The 16,725-nt window shown below is 35.3% G+C and overlaps 1 protein-coding gene across 3 annotated transcripts in view; it reads right to left on the reverse strand.

Moving 5' to 3' along the window:
- LOC120329304 (putative E3 ubiquitin-protein ligase HERC1) overlaps window positions 1-16,725 on the reverse strand; it is an 83,103-nt gene that overhangs the window by 11,552 nt on the left and 54,826 nt on the right. For all 3 annotated transcript variants that reach the window (XM_039395886.2, XM_078118251.1, XM_078118250.1), the window contains 18 exons: window positions 16,363-16,435; window positions 16,172-16,279; window positions 15,478-15,616; window positions 14,593-14,842; window positions 13,687-13,997; window positions 12,643-12,846; window positions 8,490-8,654; window positions 7,955-8,114; window positions 7,151-7,332; window positions 6,141-6,283; window positions 5,345-5,467; window positions 4,817-4,978; window positions 4,146-4,268; window positions 3,679-3,897; window positions 3,026-3,217; window positions 2,168-2,306; window positions 1,463-1,644; window positions 570-725 (listed from right to left, as the gene is read on the reverse strand). In XM_039395886.2, coding sequence (XP_039251820.2) covers window positions 570-725; window positions 1,463-1,644; window positions 2,168-2,306; window positions 3,026-3,217; window positions 3,679-3,897; window positions 4,146-4,268; window positions 4,817-4,978; window positions 5,345-5,467; window positions 6,141-6,283; window positions 7,151-7,332; window positions 7,955-8,114; window positions 8,490-8,654; window positions 12,643-12,846; window positions 13,687-13,997; window positions 14,593-14,842; window positions 15,478-15,616; window positions 16,172-16,279; window positions 16,363-16,435 — 3,031 coding nt within the window. The remainder of the gene's footprint in view (window positions 1-569; window positions 726-1,462; window positions 1,645-2,167; window positions 2,307-3,025; window positions 3,218-3,678; window positions 3,898-4,145; window positions 4,269-4,816; window positions 4,979-5,344; window positions 5,468-6,140; window positions 6,284-7,150; window positions 7,333-7,954; window positions 8,115-8,489; window positions 8,655-12,642; window positions 12,847-13,686; window positions 13,998-14,592; window positions 14,843-15,477; window positions 15,617-16,171; window positions 16,280-16,362; window positions 16,436-16,725) is intronic.

Here is a 16,725-nt window from a genome sequence, read left to right on the forward strand (position 1 = left end):
ATAAAACATACTTTTGCCTCACTTCTATTATTTGTAGCTTATTGTTAGCTGTGTTGATAATAAATGAAGCACAACCGGTGTTAGCAAAACGATGTAATTTGCCGACGTTTCGAATTTCTATACAGAAAAACTACATCAGGGCATGATATGGAAAGGACACAAGTGGATATGTATAGAGCAAGAAAAAGAAAAAAGGAAAAATATGAAAAAAATTATCATTGCGTCAACTCTAATCTAAAAGGATGATGATAAGATAATATGTATAAATAAACAAACTAGCGCAAGTTCAAACAAATAGTTTAAATAGTCCCCTTTTTGTTTGAACTTGCGCTTGTTTGTTTATTTATACATATTTTCTTATCATCATCCTTTTAGATGCACCTGGTGGCAATCACACACTATTTATTGTTAGCTAGTTTTTTTTTAGGTGGGGCACGAGACTTGGTCTAACCCTAACCTGATACACATACTACACTCCGGTGTCCACCATCTTGGTTCACATACTTCGGGAGTACCTATTCATAAATAACAAGAGTCGAAACAATATATTTCACAAATTATTACCATACCTGTCCTATTAAAGCTCCATCAAAGCCAGTAACTTGTTCTGGAAATTTTTTGTTAACGCTACTACCATGACCTAGTCTACCATAATCTCCATATCCAAACGTAAATAATTTTCCATCAGAGGTTACGACAGCTGAATGCTTGAATCCACATGCAACCTAAAATTAAAAAAAGGTTACAATTTGAGAATAGGACTAAGAGAATATGGAGAGCAATAGTTACTGACATAAATACTCTTGGATGGTCAAAGCCTAATATTGTATTATTCTGAAAACAATCCATCTAATTATTGTCAGTATACCGTATACCTCTAGAACAGGGGTGTGCAACATTTTTTGTGGGCGGGCCATATAACCAACTTCAGATCTCTAGCTGGAACCAAAAAAAAACATTGTTTTTCAATGTATGCAAGAAATTACAGCAATAAAAGGCACAAGGCAAAACAATGAAAGATTTAACGCAGCACCAAGAGCCAAAAATCCTTATGTATTTCACCCATGAGAGCGCATTTTTAAACATCTACTGTCAGGTTAAGATTTTAAGTTTGATGGTGAAGTATCTGAATGTTGACAAGGGCCACTCTGAATGGCTTGGCAGTGATAGCACTGGCGGAGACACTTTTCCTGCTTTTCCATTATGACATCACAAACTCAGGAGATTCGATTCTAATCCTTCACCTATTACTCGGATTTGTCGAATCCCTGTAATGCCAGACTCTTTCCATCCCTAATAACTTTTGGAATTTTAGTAGTCGCCATGACTTTGCTTTTTTAAGAGCCTTTATGTGGCATTTTTTCAGAAAAAATAACGTCAAAATGTACATATTTAGATGGAGCAAGCACCCTACTATCTAATCTCCATAGTCAAATAAAAACATATCATACTGTGTGTATACCTGTATAACAGATTCTCCTTGTAAAGCCTCGATTTGTCTTGGCCTTCTTTGTCTGTCACTATTTCCATGTCCAAGTTTCCCATAATCACCATCTCCCCATGAAAATACTTCACCAGATTCAGTAAGGGCCAGTGAATGACCATCACTACCAGTTGATGTTGCAAGTTGAGTCACCACAAAGCCTAGGTTATTAAAAATTATAGTCATCATATAATAAAATTCAGGACCTCTATGACCAAATGTGTTTGATTGGTATCTTGGACACTGATCCGAGACAAAATTTTCCTCTGATTCATATAAAAAAAAAGAAAAAAAATCTTGAGTTTATCCATATAATATGTTCTTGTGGAATTATCAAGGTGTAAAATATAAACAGATGGCCATTTTGATGTATTTGTGGGTATGCTTTGTCACAGAAACTATATATTCTACTGCACCATAAATATAATGAAGAAATCACTCAGACATTAGGTTGAAAAAACCTAGTTCAAAAAGTTTCATTTCAAGTTTTCATATTTATACACAATTAATAAAATTAAAATTTCAATTAAGCAATTTTATTATTTTTACAATAAAATCATAATTAGAATACTGAATATCTAATTTTGCAAACTAATGAAGAAAAATGAATAGGCAAACGATTATCACATCTACATATTGAAAAAAAAATGTAACCTCAGAATCACAAAAAACAATTCCACCCACCTTGCAAGGCTGTAACTACAGAAAGTGTATTCAGGTCATCAGAATTTCCTTGACCCAATCTTCCATAACTTCCTTCACCGCAAGCAGAAACACTGCCATTACTTTGTAACATAAACGTGCAATTTTGTCCGCAAATAACCTGAAAAAAGTACCAATCGAATACTTCATATCTTCGCGTAAACATCGGACCACAATCATAAATCAGCGCTTCAGACCCTTTCTTCAAGCGTCAAAGCCATGAAAATTATCATTAATTCGACACAAAGCATTTCAGAATCATTACCAGTATGAAGGATTTTATGATCATCGCAAAAAAAGGGAAACTTCGCCATATTTGAACATAATGTATTTGCCAAATGCAGTGGGGGTTGGACCAAGTTCATGCCAACTCATTTCTGGAATGTTGTGATATTTAGCCAACACATTTTTGTTTTAGACCATATGTTGGACAAGGGCTTCCCAGACTTAGGCTCGCCACCCCATAAGGGGGTGCACAACGAATTTTAGGGGTCGCAAAAAGTACACCAATTTCACACGAAGTACTACCATATCTAGTGTACTTTTTTTAGCAAATTGACCACAGCAAATTGGTAACATGCACCACAGCTGATGAATAGCATTATATTTGGCGATTCGAAAGTTATGTAAAGCGTTTCACATTAATGCAGCTTACGTACATTTTCGGAAATGAGAGAACCTGTTGTTAGTAAGTTCAATACAAAATAGGACCCGCTTTCAAAATTTTGAATCCGGCACTAAATATTATTTTCATCGTAAACACGAAACACAATTTGACAATTTCATTACAACTCTAACAAACAATTATGACAAAAAACAAAAAGTCATTTGTATTGGTACCTGTTGTGCCTGCGAAAAAGATTCTGCTTTCGTAAACAACTTGATTTCTCTTCCTAATTCAGCGAGTTGTCCACTTCTACCTCCACCAGAGAAATAAACATCACATTTTCCACCTGGTTGCCAATCTTCCGGTCTTTGCATTGCCCACATCATAACTTGTCTGTCCATATTCAAAGTCCAATGTTGATTATCCTGTACGACACAGTCAAAATGTCTTTCAATGATAATTTGGCCCATGCTATTGATATATTTAGTATAAAGAAAAAAATAAATGCTAAAGAATGAAAAATAGACTACATAGACGATATGCTATCATATAGGCTCACATGCAAGTTTTTATTAATTTACCGTTTTAGGGACATTTCAAGGGGGTGGGCTTATATACGAGGAGATAAGTAGATATCTACTAATGTTGTATCAAAAAAATTCCATGCCTACCATTGCCTAAAACGTACTGTTGTGTTAACTTTACCAGTTTTTGTCAACAGCACAGAATCCTAAATGATCATGTTTAAATGAGCATGATTCTTGCATAATGATAAAGAGTATATGAATTAGGCTTGGTGAATTGCTACGAATGGCAATGGTGGCATTTTTTGTCCTTTTTTCAATCATGCCTTGATTGGAGTAAAACTACGTTATATAATACATACATGAGCTGAATACTTTATTCCTTCATAAGAATCCTTGTTATTTCTAGATGAAGTAGGCATATCAACATCTTCCTCTAATTCATCAATCTGATATTTTTCTGAGATTTCAAACTCAGGATGAAACGAAGTCCGATGGTATAATGACTTCACTGCTTCGGTACAAGTATGCAAGTCAACTAACCATGTCCAATCCTCTTTGACATTGTCTTTGTTAGGGAGCTAAATATAACGTATTATTATCTTATACTATTAAAAAAATTCAAAAGCTAATCTAGAATTGTACAGTCAAATCGAATTAGAAACAGCTGTTCGACAGTTTTTTTTATTTGATTTTTCTAGCGCATGAAAAATATATAATAATTAGTTTTATAAAAAAGATTGATATCTGTTTAAAAATAAGAATATAGTCTGAAATTCAAAATTGAAAAAAAATAGTTGTATCCATTTTTTTCTACATAAACACATACTTTTGTGATCTTTGGAGATAGCGGATATGAAATAGTTGAAGTGAGATCAAGTCCAATACAAATTGCAATAAGAGATTGTAAGAAAGAGGAATGAACTAGTTGATTCCCAGCATCAATTTCACTCTGAAAAAAAGATGTAAAATGAATAGAATTTCATGCAGTATAATTGGTATAAGTAACAAGTAGTAAGATATACAAGAAAGAACAATGTATTATGTATATATGCAAATATTGTGGTACCCTCATCGCTTGCTTGGTGGGACCATTAGCTCTATAAAAAGTTACTTCATTCGAAGTGCAGTCATTTTACAGTGCAGGAGAGTATTTTGGATGATTTGTTTTTCTTTATATAATCTCTTTCATATCTTTTATTCGAGGCAGGCTATAGATGTTATGATATCATATTTGATAACAACCTGCAGATTTCGATATGATATTCTAATACAAGTATTATTGAACAAAGAATGAGGGTGGTGATTATAAGGATGACGCAAAATATCAAATTTCCAAGTTCCCATCCTTTATATTTATTCATAACATTACTGAAAAAAATATTTTTCAGAACTCTCCCAAGTGATTTTCATAAAATTAAAAAAGTTTTGTAATTGTTTAAGGATTATAATTTAAAATCTAGTCCTAATCTGTTGAGGTGCAGGTATCTAGAAACAAACCTTTTCATAGTTGTATTGTTCCAATATTATCTCCGGAAATTTATTGATAAGAATCTGAAAGCAATCAGTTGTACCAAATCCACGGACCATATTCTGGCGAAGAAGTGAAGTCCGAGCTTGTGATAACAAACCATATTTTTCAATCCACGGTTTTGGAGGAATCTGTAAAATCATCGCAAAACTAAGTTTTTTGCAACTTAAATTTTTTACAAGTTTCCATGCTTATACTATAAAAAAGGCTGATGCATGCATCTGAAACAAATAACTGGATGAGTATAGTCATACTCGACAAGGGCAGATATTCAATCGGCTTCCTCATACACTTACCATTGTTTCATTATTTCAAAAAAGCGAGCATGTGGCCGTCTTGACACATACCAGTTACAGTCTCTCAAATCGATCACAGAGGGTTACAAATATCTGTATTCTGAAATCATTCAGCAGGCTGCGCGGAATGTGTCCCAAGTGCCAGGGTTTGATGTATCAGTCGTAAAAAGTAAACATTTCATGTTTGTAAACTACACCAACCTGCATTGTTGTAATTTCTCGTGAATTTATTAAACCAGTTACAAGAACACCTTCACCAATCCATTGTAAACAATTCACTGATTCAGACTTTTCAGCAACATGAGTTTGTAGTATAGAACCATTCTAAAACAAATTGAACTATTACAAATGGAAGATGCACATAATCATGGTGAATAAAATGTTCACGGGTTGTGAATTGAATATTATCATGGTGAATTAGAGTGGTCGTTAGTCATGAATTGAACGATACATATATTTGTGAATCAGAATCGGGGTGGTGAAATGCATGATACATAAATTGGAAAATTAAAGTGGTCAAAAGTCGTGAAATTAAAGATACATAGAGTGGTCCCGGGTGGTGAATTGAATGATACATAATCATAGTGAATTGGAGAGGTCACTAGTCACGAATTGAATGTTATACAATGTGGCTATGGGCGGTGAATGGTACATAAACATGGTGAATTAGAAGTTGTGAATTTGATGATACATAGGGTGGTCACAGTCGATGAATTGAATGATACATGGAGTAGTCATGGGTGGTAAAGGGTGGGCACATAAACTGGTGAACTTAAAGTACATAATCATGTGAACTGGTGAGATCTCCAATCATGAATTGAATATAGCATAAAGTTGTTGCGTAGGTACATAACATCGCTGATATACCGAAGCCACAAGTATTAAATTGGCTGGTCCATCACACAGACAAAAACAACCACTGAATATGCTATTCCATATAAACAGTATAATGAAACTAATTGTAGCCAACCCAATCATGAATAGCAATATGACATACCTGTAAAGACCAAATATTGGTCCAACCTTCTTGGCCACCACTACATAACACAAGTCCAGTTGAATCAATACATAATGCTGTCACAGGGCCTTTGTGACCGTACAAAGTAAAAACTTGATGAGCACTTGAGTCCTTTTCATTACCTGATGGTGAAGTAGTAATTACAACATTATACAATAATGATTTGATGCGCATGAAAATCATTTTTAGAAATTCGAACACTAGAAATTCCTGTTTCGACTTCAAATTAATCAAATTTAGGAGGATATGTATCAAATTTAAGAGAGTATATGGTTAGAAATAGAAATAAATAGACTGCGTAAATAGCTTTTTAGGTAACACCATTGTGCTGTCATGTAGCCCCAGGGTGGGCAATTGTTTTGGCTCACGGATCATAGCCATAGTTAACGAAAGGCTGCGCTTTTTAACAAGCACATTTTGTAAATCAAATTTGCTATGAAATTGAGAACCAACTGTTAACATTCAAATAAATTGACTTGGTCATATTAAATCTAAAATGCAAGTACATCCAATTTTAACTTCAATCAATGACTTAAACAAATTTTTAAAACAGGCCTCATGTTGCACGTAAATTAAACGTCATTCAAAAAACATCTATATTCATTATTTTGATCTTTGTGTACTAATCCATGTTCTTGCACAAATATACATTAGCACGCATAAAGAAAACATTGTCTAGTTAACCAATGCCTTCTCATTGAACTTTTCTTTTAGTCCCGGTTCTAAATTGTCTAACACATTACAAATAATATTTGTAGGCAACAAAATCATTTTTATTTCATTTCTGATTGATAGTCAGTCATTGCAGTTTGGCGTCATGAATCTAACTGTACAGAATTGTAGACATCTCAATAATTGACCGAATTTTATTAGTTTTTCGAAAAATTTGCTTGATGTCTTTGAGCCACGTAAAAATCATCACAGGCCACAGCTTATTTAACCCTCGATTTGGACAGTATGACATATTATTACTAATTATTTTTCATTACCTATTATAGCCGTTTCACTTTTTGACAATTTTATATTCTTCTTGATATCTTGAACGCTTTCAGATTGGTTTGCACTCGTATCTGAAGCGACTGGTAGTAATTGTTCATCATCTTGAGCGGTGACATCTTCTTCAGATTTCGACGTGACAGACCAAACGTGGATTCTTCCATCTTCGAGACCACTGACAAATTAAAAGCTTATAAATTGGAAGTGCTCTTAGCTGTTCAAGGCTAGGCAGTCAAAACTTGGTTGAGGTGTGAATAACCTACACCGATTATGAAGCGATTGGTTCGAGTTCCTTAGTAATTTAAATTAAGGGTTCGAGAACCTTTAATACAAAAGTGGGAATAACTAAGTAAAACCGCGGGCTGCAAGTTTATTAATTATATAGGTTTTCTTGTAGGTGCAGACACAAAATTTTGGTCATTGATCTTATGGCATGCGTTGTTCGCTTCCCACAAGCTAGCTGTTAGGGCATTGTAAAGTCATGGGTATAGATAATAAAGTACAGGTACATAAGCTTCTCAACGCAAAAGGATTGGAATTACTAAATTTAAAACTCGCTTCACCGGCCCGAACATCATTTAAAATTGGCACTTCTCTGCGGGCCGCATAGTTTTTTCTTGAGCTGCAGGTTGACCACTGACTTGGCACATTATTGACGTTTTTATAGTTGATATAATGAAAAACTTTAAAGATACAAAGTTTTAAAAAAGAGAACAAAATTAGGAGTGATTTTACACAACCACAATTTAGATAAAAATCGTTTTCATATTCAATAAAACAATCTAAAATATACCAACCATGCCACTAATGTAGATTTGTTGTCCAATACTCGAGATATAGATACAGATTGTACTGACGAAGAATGCTGAAATCTATGAACAGCTATCCAAATATCACTGCACATTTGCCACAGCTTAATAGTTGACTCATTTTTGCCACCAGTGAGTAGAATAGTGCCTATGAAAAAGGTATTTTTTCTCATTTATCTCACCACTGAATCAAAATAACACTATAAATACTACTGTGATGAGAAACATGGGGGCCACGGGTGTTTAAAGACTCTGGAAGGGGGCCACAAGCCATTAAAGGTTAGGAATCACTACATTAAACTCGGATGTGTTGGCATCACAGGTTCAAATCCCAAGTCAACCACCTCATTTAGGGTGCGATAAATTAGATAGGCAATGCCGTACCAGAAATATCCCAGCAGATCAAAAAATCGCGATTACTTACATTTTGCCGGAAATTAGTTTCTGCTTGTACAGAGCCCTATTGAGAGAGAAAGGTTTTATATAAAAAAAAAAAGTAGTCATAACCATAAAGTTACCAAACCTGATGCATTCCATATGAGTTGTGATATTTCATTATAATGAGCGTCAATTGTTGTAGTGTTGTTATGCATCGTTAAATTCCTCATTCCAAACAAAATTTTTCCATCAGAATAACCGGCCACAAATGCCTGATCTTCATGATACCATGCGACATGAGTGACAGCGACTAGAAACACAAAATAAATTTCAAAAACGACAATAAGCCAGTTTTTGAAGTAAACAGATGAATTCAAAATATGATCGTACAAAAGCGTATTCCGAATGAAATGTGTACAATGATGACACACTATTTGGTTATACTGGAGTAAGAAATAATCAAAATCATAACTCTACAAAACCTTGGATGACTCTAGCTCATTTAATGGTTTACTGACTTAAACAAAGGAAAAACAGTATTGGACGCTTCCGTAGTGTGTGAAGAATGATGGCGGACACCAGAACATGGTATGTGTACCAGGTTAGGGCTAGGCCATAATTTTATTCCAATTTTCCCTATTTAGTTCTATTACGATTTTGGGGACTAGACAAGTGACTTCTGCAGTATTCGTACCTGAAATTATGGCCTAACCCTAACCTGGTACACATACTACGTTCCGGTGTCCGCCATCTTGGTTCACATACTACAGCAGTACCCAGTATTGTTACCATCCAAAAATTTTGATCCAATTTTGTGGGGTATAATCATTTCTTAGTGAGTCGTTCAATGAATTACTATTTGAAATCAGCTTACTTCACAATTACATCCCCGTAAATGGAAACTAAATAATCAATGTCTATACTTATACCAAACTTATGTTATAACAAATGCTTGAAGACTCAATAATCCCCACATGACTAAGCCATACTTTTTTTTTTTTCGCTGGGATATGAAATCCTATATTTCGACTAAAACTCAATAACAAATGCCTTATTCATGTATAAAAAGTCTGTTTTGAGTCTATAGTTCAGCCAATGTCTCTCATAGCTTTTTCTTCTTGATCTGCTTCTTGTACTCAGCATTTTTCAGAGCAGATTTGTTTGAACTACAAGAAATTCTGGCACTCCAGCAGTATGTGTACCAATGGAGGTAACTAATTTTGTATGCCTATTTTACATCAAGTTGTGTAAAGGGAGTGAAACCTATGGTGAAGGGGTTGGCTAACACAAACAGTCCTCGAACTTCTTAATAGAACTACCGTATTTTCTCGAAATTACGCCTATATCGCAAATAGGCCGACTCCCTAATAATATCCTTAAAACGACGATTTTATAAAAAATCGCACATAAGATAATTCAAATATCACTTTGTCCTCCTAGGAGTTTTAATTTAATTGCAGTAATAGAAAAATTAGTGTAGAAACAGATGTGATAGACCAGGCTAAAATTCTTTACCGGTAATTAAAAAAAACAGATTGTTGTCTGCGATGAATCATAAGGATGATTTGAAACAAATATCCCATTTTACTAGAAACCACTCTTAAAATAAACCCCGAAAATTAGGCAATGGTATAAAATATAATAAGAATATTTTCGGGTGTCAAAGGTCGGGGAGAAGTCCATTACAGCTTCTCTGTTTTATTCAACAAGTATTCCTTAGTTTAGTATCCACACATGGTATTAGTATATATTTTATAGACATATATTTATTTAAAATATGTCAGCGATAGAGAAGCCCGACCCGGACATAATGATTGACATTTCAGCCCCGAATCTCACAGGACTAAATACTGAGACATACATCATCTTACTGGTATGCGAGTTCGTCTTTGAGAAAAAACAACTGAATAATAGAAATAGATAGAAAGTAAATTTCGTATTTCACTAATACCTGTTATACTAAATTGAATTGGTTTAAATCTTGCATTAATTATCCTTTGCTAAGGCTTTATTCTACATAATGATTTTATGATGCCGGAGAATCTCTCGGCGATTCAGTGGGTTCATTGTTTCAGAGTGAGTACTCAATTTTTTTCGAAAAAAAAAATGAAAAGAGCTGATAACAGATAAGACCTTGAATCGAACCACAATTCCCATTTTATCAGTCTACAAATATTCAAATTGACAGGAAAAAAAAATTTTATTATGTCCGACGTGATTCCGTTATTCTTTTGAGAATTGAGCCTCATAGTAAGCCAAAAAAGGCTTCATTTAATTTCTTATTGTCTACAAATTGCTATCTGACCCCAGTCATTGAATATTTCTACTGGTGTCGGCGAAATTTGAAGCTGGTTGTTATAGCAACACTCCCTGTGCCTGGTGCAAAACTATCATTTGACAGGTTTCTTACGTGTGCAGAAATATTACTGTTTGTGGTCTTTTTAGGGACCTCCAGAAGTATGTGCATCAAGATGGCGCACAACCTGAACATAGTATGTGTACCAGGTTAGGGTTCAGGTTGTGCGCCATCTTGGTGCACATACTTCGGGAGTGCCCTTTTCAGTATGTTTTTTTTATTTTTTGACAACACACAATTTTTGCTCCAAAGAAGTTAGATGGCCTAGTGCAGGGCTACTCAACTGGCGGACCGCCAGGGCTACTCAAATCCGACCCTTTCGAGTATTCGCTTCGGACAGCACCTACTTCTTTATTTTGGATCATTAGCCCTACTTTTAAAGTTTCATTTTATAAAATGACTTTTATTGTTTTGAATATCTATGAAACGAACTATAACACCATAATAAATAATCTTGATGGCCAACTCCCTAATAACATCCTTAAAACGGCGATTTTATAAAAAATCGCACATAAGCCGGTTCTACAAATCGTTACACGCCTGTTCTGTTCTTAATTATGCCGCGAACTGGCAAGTTCAGAAAAGACTCAGTGAATGATACACACAAGATTTAATACAGCATAACAAAAGACTTAACTATAACAGTATGACCGAAACAAAACAGTACCGCACGTCAGAGAAAACATTCGACAAGTGTGTGGGCGGATCGCGTATGAGTCTGGCAGTTGATTACTTTCTCGGGACTTCTTGTCACATGTAAACAATGGCCAGACGCGTATACAACAACGCCGGACGTCTCAAGAAAAACGTAAAAGGGGACAAAATTACTGTAACGCAAACATTTCTCACGTTTATCGTTTCTGCATGTTAGCGAGTTACCCGTAACTCTTACTTGTTAATTTATTTTAATAAAGTCTATATTGCTTTTCAATCCGCCGTGATTGTGTCGGGAGTTCAAAATAGAGTTCCTGAATCAGCATAAAACAATTTCCTTTGATCGCCACAACGACGATTAATTTCGATTCTTGTCCGTTCCAAGGAAAGAAATAACGCTGTATTAACACATTCTTATAAATCGCTACAGATCTTAACACGCCAGACGCCTTAAGGAAGGCGCAGAAAGAAAACAACAACAATTGCTGTAACACAAATATTTCTCACGTTTATCATTTCTGTTTGTTAGCGACGGCCGTAGATTCTTACTCGTAACTCTTACTTGTAAATTCATGTTAATAAAGTCTATATTGCTTTTCATGCGTTGTGATTTGTATTAATGGAAGGGATTGTTGTCGGGAGTTTAAAAGAGTCCCTGAGTCAGCATAAAACAATTTCCTTTGATCGTCCACAACGCGGTTAATTTCGATAAGAGTCCTTATCACCGCCCCTTAACGGATAACATATCGCAAAGGAAATTAAAATTCGCGCGCCGTTAATTGCCTCTACGGCGATAGCGCACCAAATAATAACGTTTTCACCACGAAACAACTGGCCGTAAATCGACACTGTTGCTGTTAGTTAAAAGAAACACAAGCGAAAACAAACCAATCACAGACTGTACAAGCGTCACCCGTTAAACAACCAATCACAGACTGTACAAGCCATCAGCTGTATGATAAGACAATCCACCTTCACAAGTGATTGTGTGTGTGCGTGCATGTTTTTATCGTGAGAACTTGGTATGGTTTGAAGCTTTTGGAATTACCGACAAGTCAGCATAATATCATCTCGTTGCAAGATCAAATTCTGATGCGCGAATGAGCCGATTTTTTGGTGCAATCTGAGTTATGCGCGAATAAGACGGTCCCTTAGTTTGGCAACTTTTTTTTTGAGTTTCAAACTCGGCCTATTCGCGAGCATATACGGTAAATTAAGGAAAATCGGAATAAAATTATGGCCCAACCCTAACCTGGTACACATACTACAAGAGCACCCAAATTCTTACCATTTCTTCTCGCACAATGACTGATTTCTTTTCTGTGAAATGTTGAAGCATCAAAAACATCAATCAAACTCAGAGTTCCGTTGCCGCATCCAACTAGTAATGTATCAACTCCATGTCCTGCACCTCCTTCAATAGGACCACGATATGTCGGCCAACACATTGCAGTTACCTCACTTGGTAAAATTTCAAGATGGCCAACAGAACCTTGAGAAAGATGTCAGGTGATTAATACAAAAATATATTCACATGAATATATATATATATATACAAAAATTTTTGAAAAGATCTGGATGTCATACAAAGCTGTTCTTTTCATAGGATTTTTCCTGAAAGTGTGGTGCAGTAGAAACAGGGAAAATGGCTGCTTTGAAAAGTAGTTCCTAAAGCTAGACAAAGAGTGCTAACTTAAGGCTATACGAAGTAGTATAATGCCGTAACTCAAAAATGAATGCCACTGGGATAATTAACAGTCTAACTATGACTACGGCCAGCGGAAAAAATCTGGCCCGCCGGCCCAAATTCGGTTCGTTGGGTAGATCAATATGGCCCGCCTGATGCTGCCATAAATTTCTGCTTTAAATCAATTCTGCATGCACTGTATAGTTGTTGTTATTGAAATCTGTATTGTGCAATAGACTTGCTAGAATATGATGTAGTCTGTGTGAGTTGTAGTTTAGGTTGCCACAGGCTTTCAAGTTATAGGGACGTTGACAAAACTTTCAAGTCACACGAAACCTCGAGATTTATTGTAGTGTCGACAAAGTTTTGTTAATGTACTCATATCGCTCTCTTAACGTTCTCTTTCATCCATAGCTTACGCATTCTTACCATGTGATTTAGTAATGTAATTATCGTTTTTTGTTGGTTTCTAATAATCTGTTGCTGCATCCCTTTTTCGGCACCCTAATTCATGAAAATTGATAGCTAAATTATTAAAGACTAATTTTTGTTCCCCGGTCCAAAAGCCTTGTCCACCTCTGGTCTAACTACATATTTTTGTTGACACCAAGACCACTAGAACCTTATCAATAAAAAAAAACATACTTGCGGTTGGCCAAACATTAACAGCATTATTAACAGAAGCAGCTACAAGTTTTCCGTTTGCATTCCAACACAGATTCCTAATTTCTGGTCTCAAATTTTTCTCCTCTGCGTTATTTTTAACTTCTGCATCCTCCAATCTCGGCTTGTTCTCATCTTCTTCCTCTCTTTCCATCTCCTCATCGAGAGTTAAAACAACTCTATCATTACCGGATCTCAATTCAGGTCGAGCGAATTTACATGTATGTTGCAATTGAAACAAGGATGCATCGGATGACGATTGACTCCAAAATAAAACATGTAAGCCCGTTCCACTGGAAAATCAAACAAAAGATATTAATTTTAAAAGCATTTACAATTTTTTTTTGGTGTAGCAGTGCTTTTATTTTGTCAGAATTTGACCCTACCGGGAATTACATTAAACACAATCAAATTAATAAGGCAAGAAATTAAAAAAATTACATCACTACAAATTACACTACAATGTCACAGTGATGACCCGTCAAAAATATACTGATTATCTTTCAAATCGCACAGACATACCCTTGAAATCAAGCAAGCTATTTTTCTCGTTTACTCGTCATAATAATTCCGATATGTGAAAGATCGCTGGCGTTAGCGAGTTCGTTATTGTCGGCGAAGATGCCATTTCGGGTGATCATAGCTTTTCTTTGGCAATCTCCATGACGTGATTGTGATGTCATAGTGACATCGTTTTTGGATGACATAGCAAAGTGGGGGTTAGTAATAATATATGCAAAAACGTTTGTGCCACGCCAACTAGAAGCACTTACAGGGTTTAGTGAACATGCGCAATAACCTGGGCAGCTATTTTTCATATGGATAAAATTCATCGCAAAGGTTGAAAGACATTGTTTAATTTCCCCCTTATACACCTATTCAATATACCTAGTTGCTAGCATTTTCCTCCTTGGATGCCAAATACTTGATGTGACACCATGATCATGGACACGAAATTTTGTCGTTGGACATTGCGGCAATTGCTGTAATGTGTCGGCCATAATTAGACTGGAAGAAGTTGTTTGAGCATGATTAGCTAGCATTGTTACGAGCGATTTCGCAGCCCAAGTTCTAGAATCCTGAGGAACTTTGGCACTAAGGCAACATGCAGACAGAGCATCCATAACAAGCATTTGACCTGGAGAGAACAAAAATAGGCGCTCCAGAAGTATGTGTACCAATATGAAGGTAACTAATTTTGTTTTTGCCTATTTTAGATTAAGTTGTGTAAAGGGACTGAAGCCTATGGGCAGGGAGTATACTCACTTGGCTAACACAGACAGTCCCCAAACACGCAATAGAACTAAAATAAGGAAAATCATATAAAACTATGGCCTAACCCTAACCTGGTACACACACTACGGGAATATTCGACAGAATATGTCGATGATTTGCACTAGGTAAAGGTTTGAAAACATGAACAGACCTCCGATGATAAGAGTTTTTTCGACTACTTAGGTTTGTGAAAATGCTGCTGTCAAAGATATATCGTAAAGTGCTTCAAATCTCACATGAACCCAAAATTTGAATCACAATAATATAAAAATATCATAGTATTCATAATATAATAATTCACAAAGGCACAAAATATATAGAATATACTATAGGTTGCAAGACTTTAGATAGATTATCGTTTGGTAGAGTAAGCTGGCATTTCGAAGAAATACCACTATTTTCACGATCACAATTAAACTATTTCTTTGTGACTTTATGTAGGGAGGCCTCCCACAATTTAAATAAAACAAAATGTCTGTAGAATACAGTATATATTACCATTTCCCTTTTCTAAATCAGCATCTTCTTCATTCAAATTAGCAATTTCTCCATTAGCAAGCAAGCTTGTGAGAGACTGTGCAACTGCTATTCTAGAAGAATCAGAACTAGACAGACCAAACGAAGCAGCAAATAATTCCTAGATATAACATTTAAACCTTGTTACATAAATTTTATAATTAAAGATTATGAAGTATAATTTGATCTCTTACTAACACAAATAATATTTAATTGAAAAATAACAGCACTGGCAGTGGTCTGTAAGGATGGGATTATTCTGTCTGACCACACTCCGGTGATTCACAGAGGTGAAAAACTAGTAAAAAAGTGGACCAAACAATTCCCTGGTATCCTGCCACTTAGAGAAAGCTTCAAGAATGATTTGGTGAAAATTGTGTTGCAGGAATGGAAAATTGAGAGTTCAGGAATTCACCAATCTTTGATTCAATCGTCAACAGTCGTCTGAGGGGGGAGAGGTCCATTTCCATAACGCATATTGCATGGCATATAAAATTAATTTCTCTGTATACCAAATGTATCAGATTTCAGTGTTTTGGCAAAATATCTTGTATAATGCCCTCTTTGGAACATCACAAAAAAATGTTGATAAGGATGGCAAAAGAAACGTAAGTAAAACACCTATCATATTATTGTATTAAATATATTACATTATTTACAAATGAATAAAACATACTCTTGTGCTTATATCGAGTAGAAGCTTGGCAGCAGATTTATCGTGTGAGACGAGAGCTCCGATAGCAGCACTCATACTTTGTAAACAAGGTAATGTTTGGTCGACATCCTGAAGAAAAATAGAAATCGAGAATAATTTAAAAACACAAAAACTTCCCAATTATTTATAACATATTTAAAAGTAACTAATACCTCTGTACTTGTTGAATTATTTTCACCAACAGACCCATCAGAAGCAGTCAGACACATCAACTTCACAATCAATCTTTAAATAAAATAAATTCCGTTTAATACTTTAGAAAGCATTAATTATAATAAAAATGCTGTTATTGGTTATTGTTCACATCTAATAAAGAAAATGATATACTATTCGCCCCAAAATCTTTTCAGTTCACACTGAAAGATGATAAATTTCTGGGTTTTATGAAATAGTAATCTATTTATACCAGGGGTGTGCAACATATTTTGTCAGTGGGCCACATAATCAACTTCAGACACCTTGCTGGGCCACACAAAAAAGTTAGTAGAAAAGGCAAAAAAGAAGAATGCGGCTAT

Source organism: Styela clava, chromosome 12 (assembly GCF_964204865.1).
Source record: "Styela clava chromosome 12, kaStyClav1.hap1.2, whole genome shotgun sequence".
Taxonomy (NCBI): domain Eukaryota; kingdom Metazoa; phylum Chordata; class Ascidiacea; order Stolidobranchia; family Styelidae; genus Styela; species Styela clava.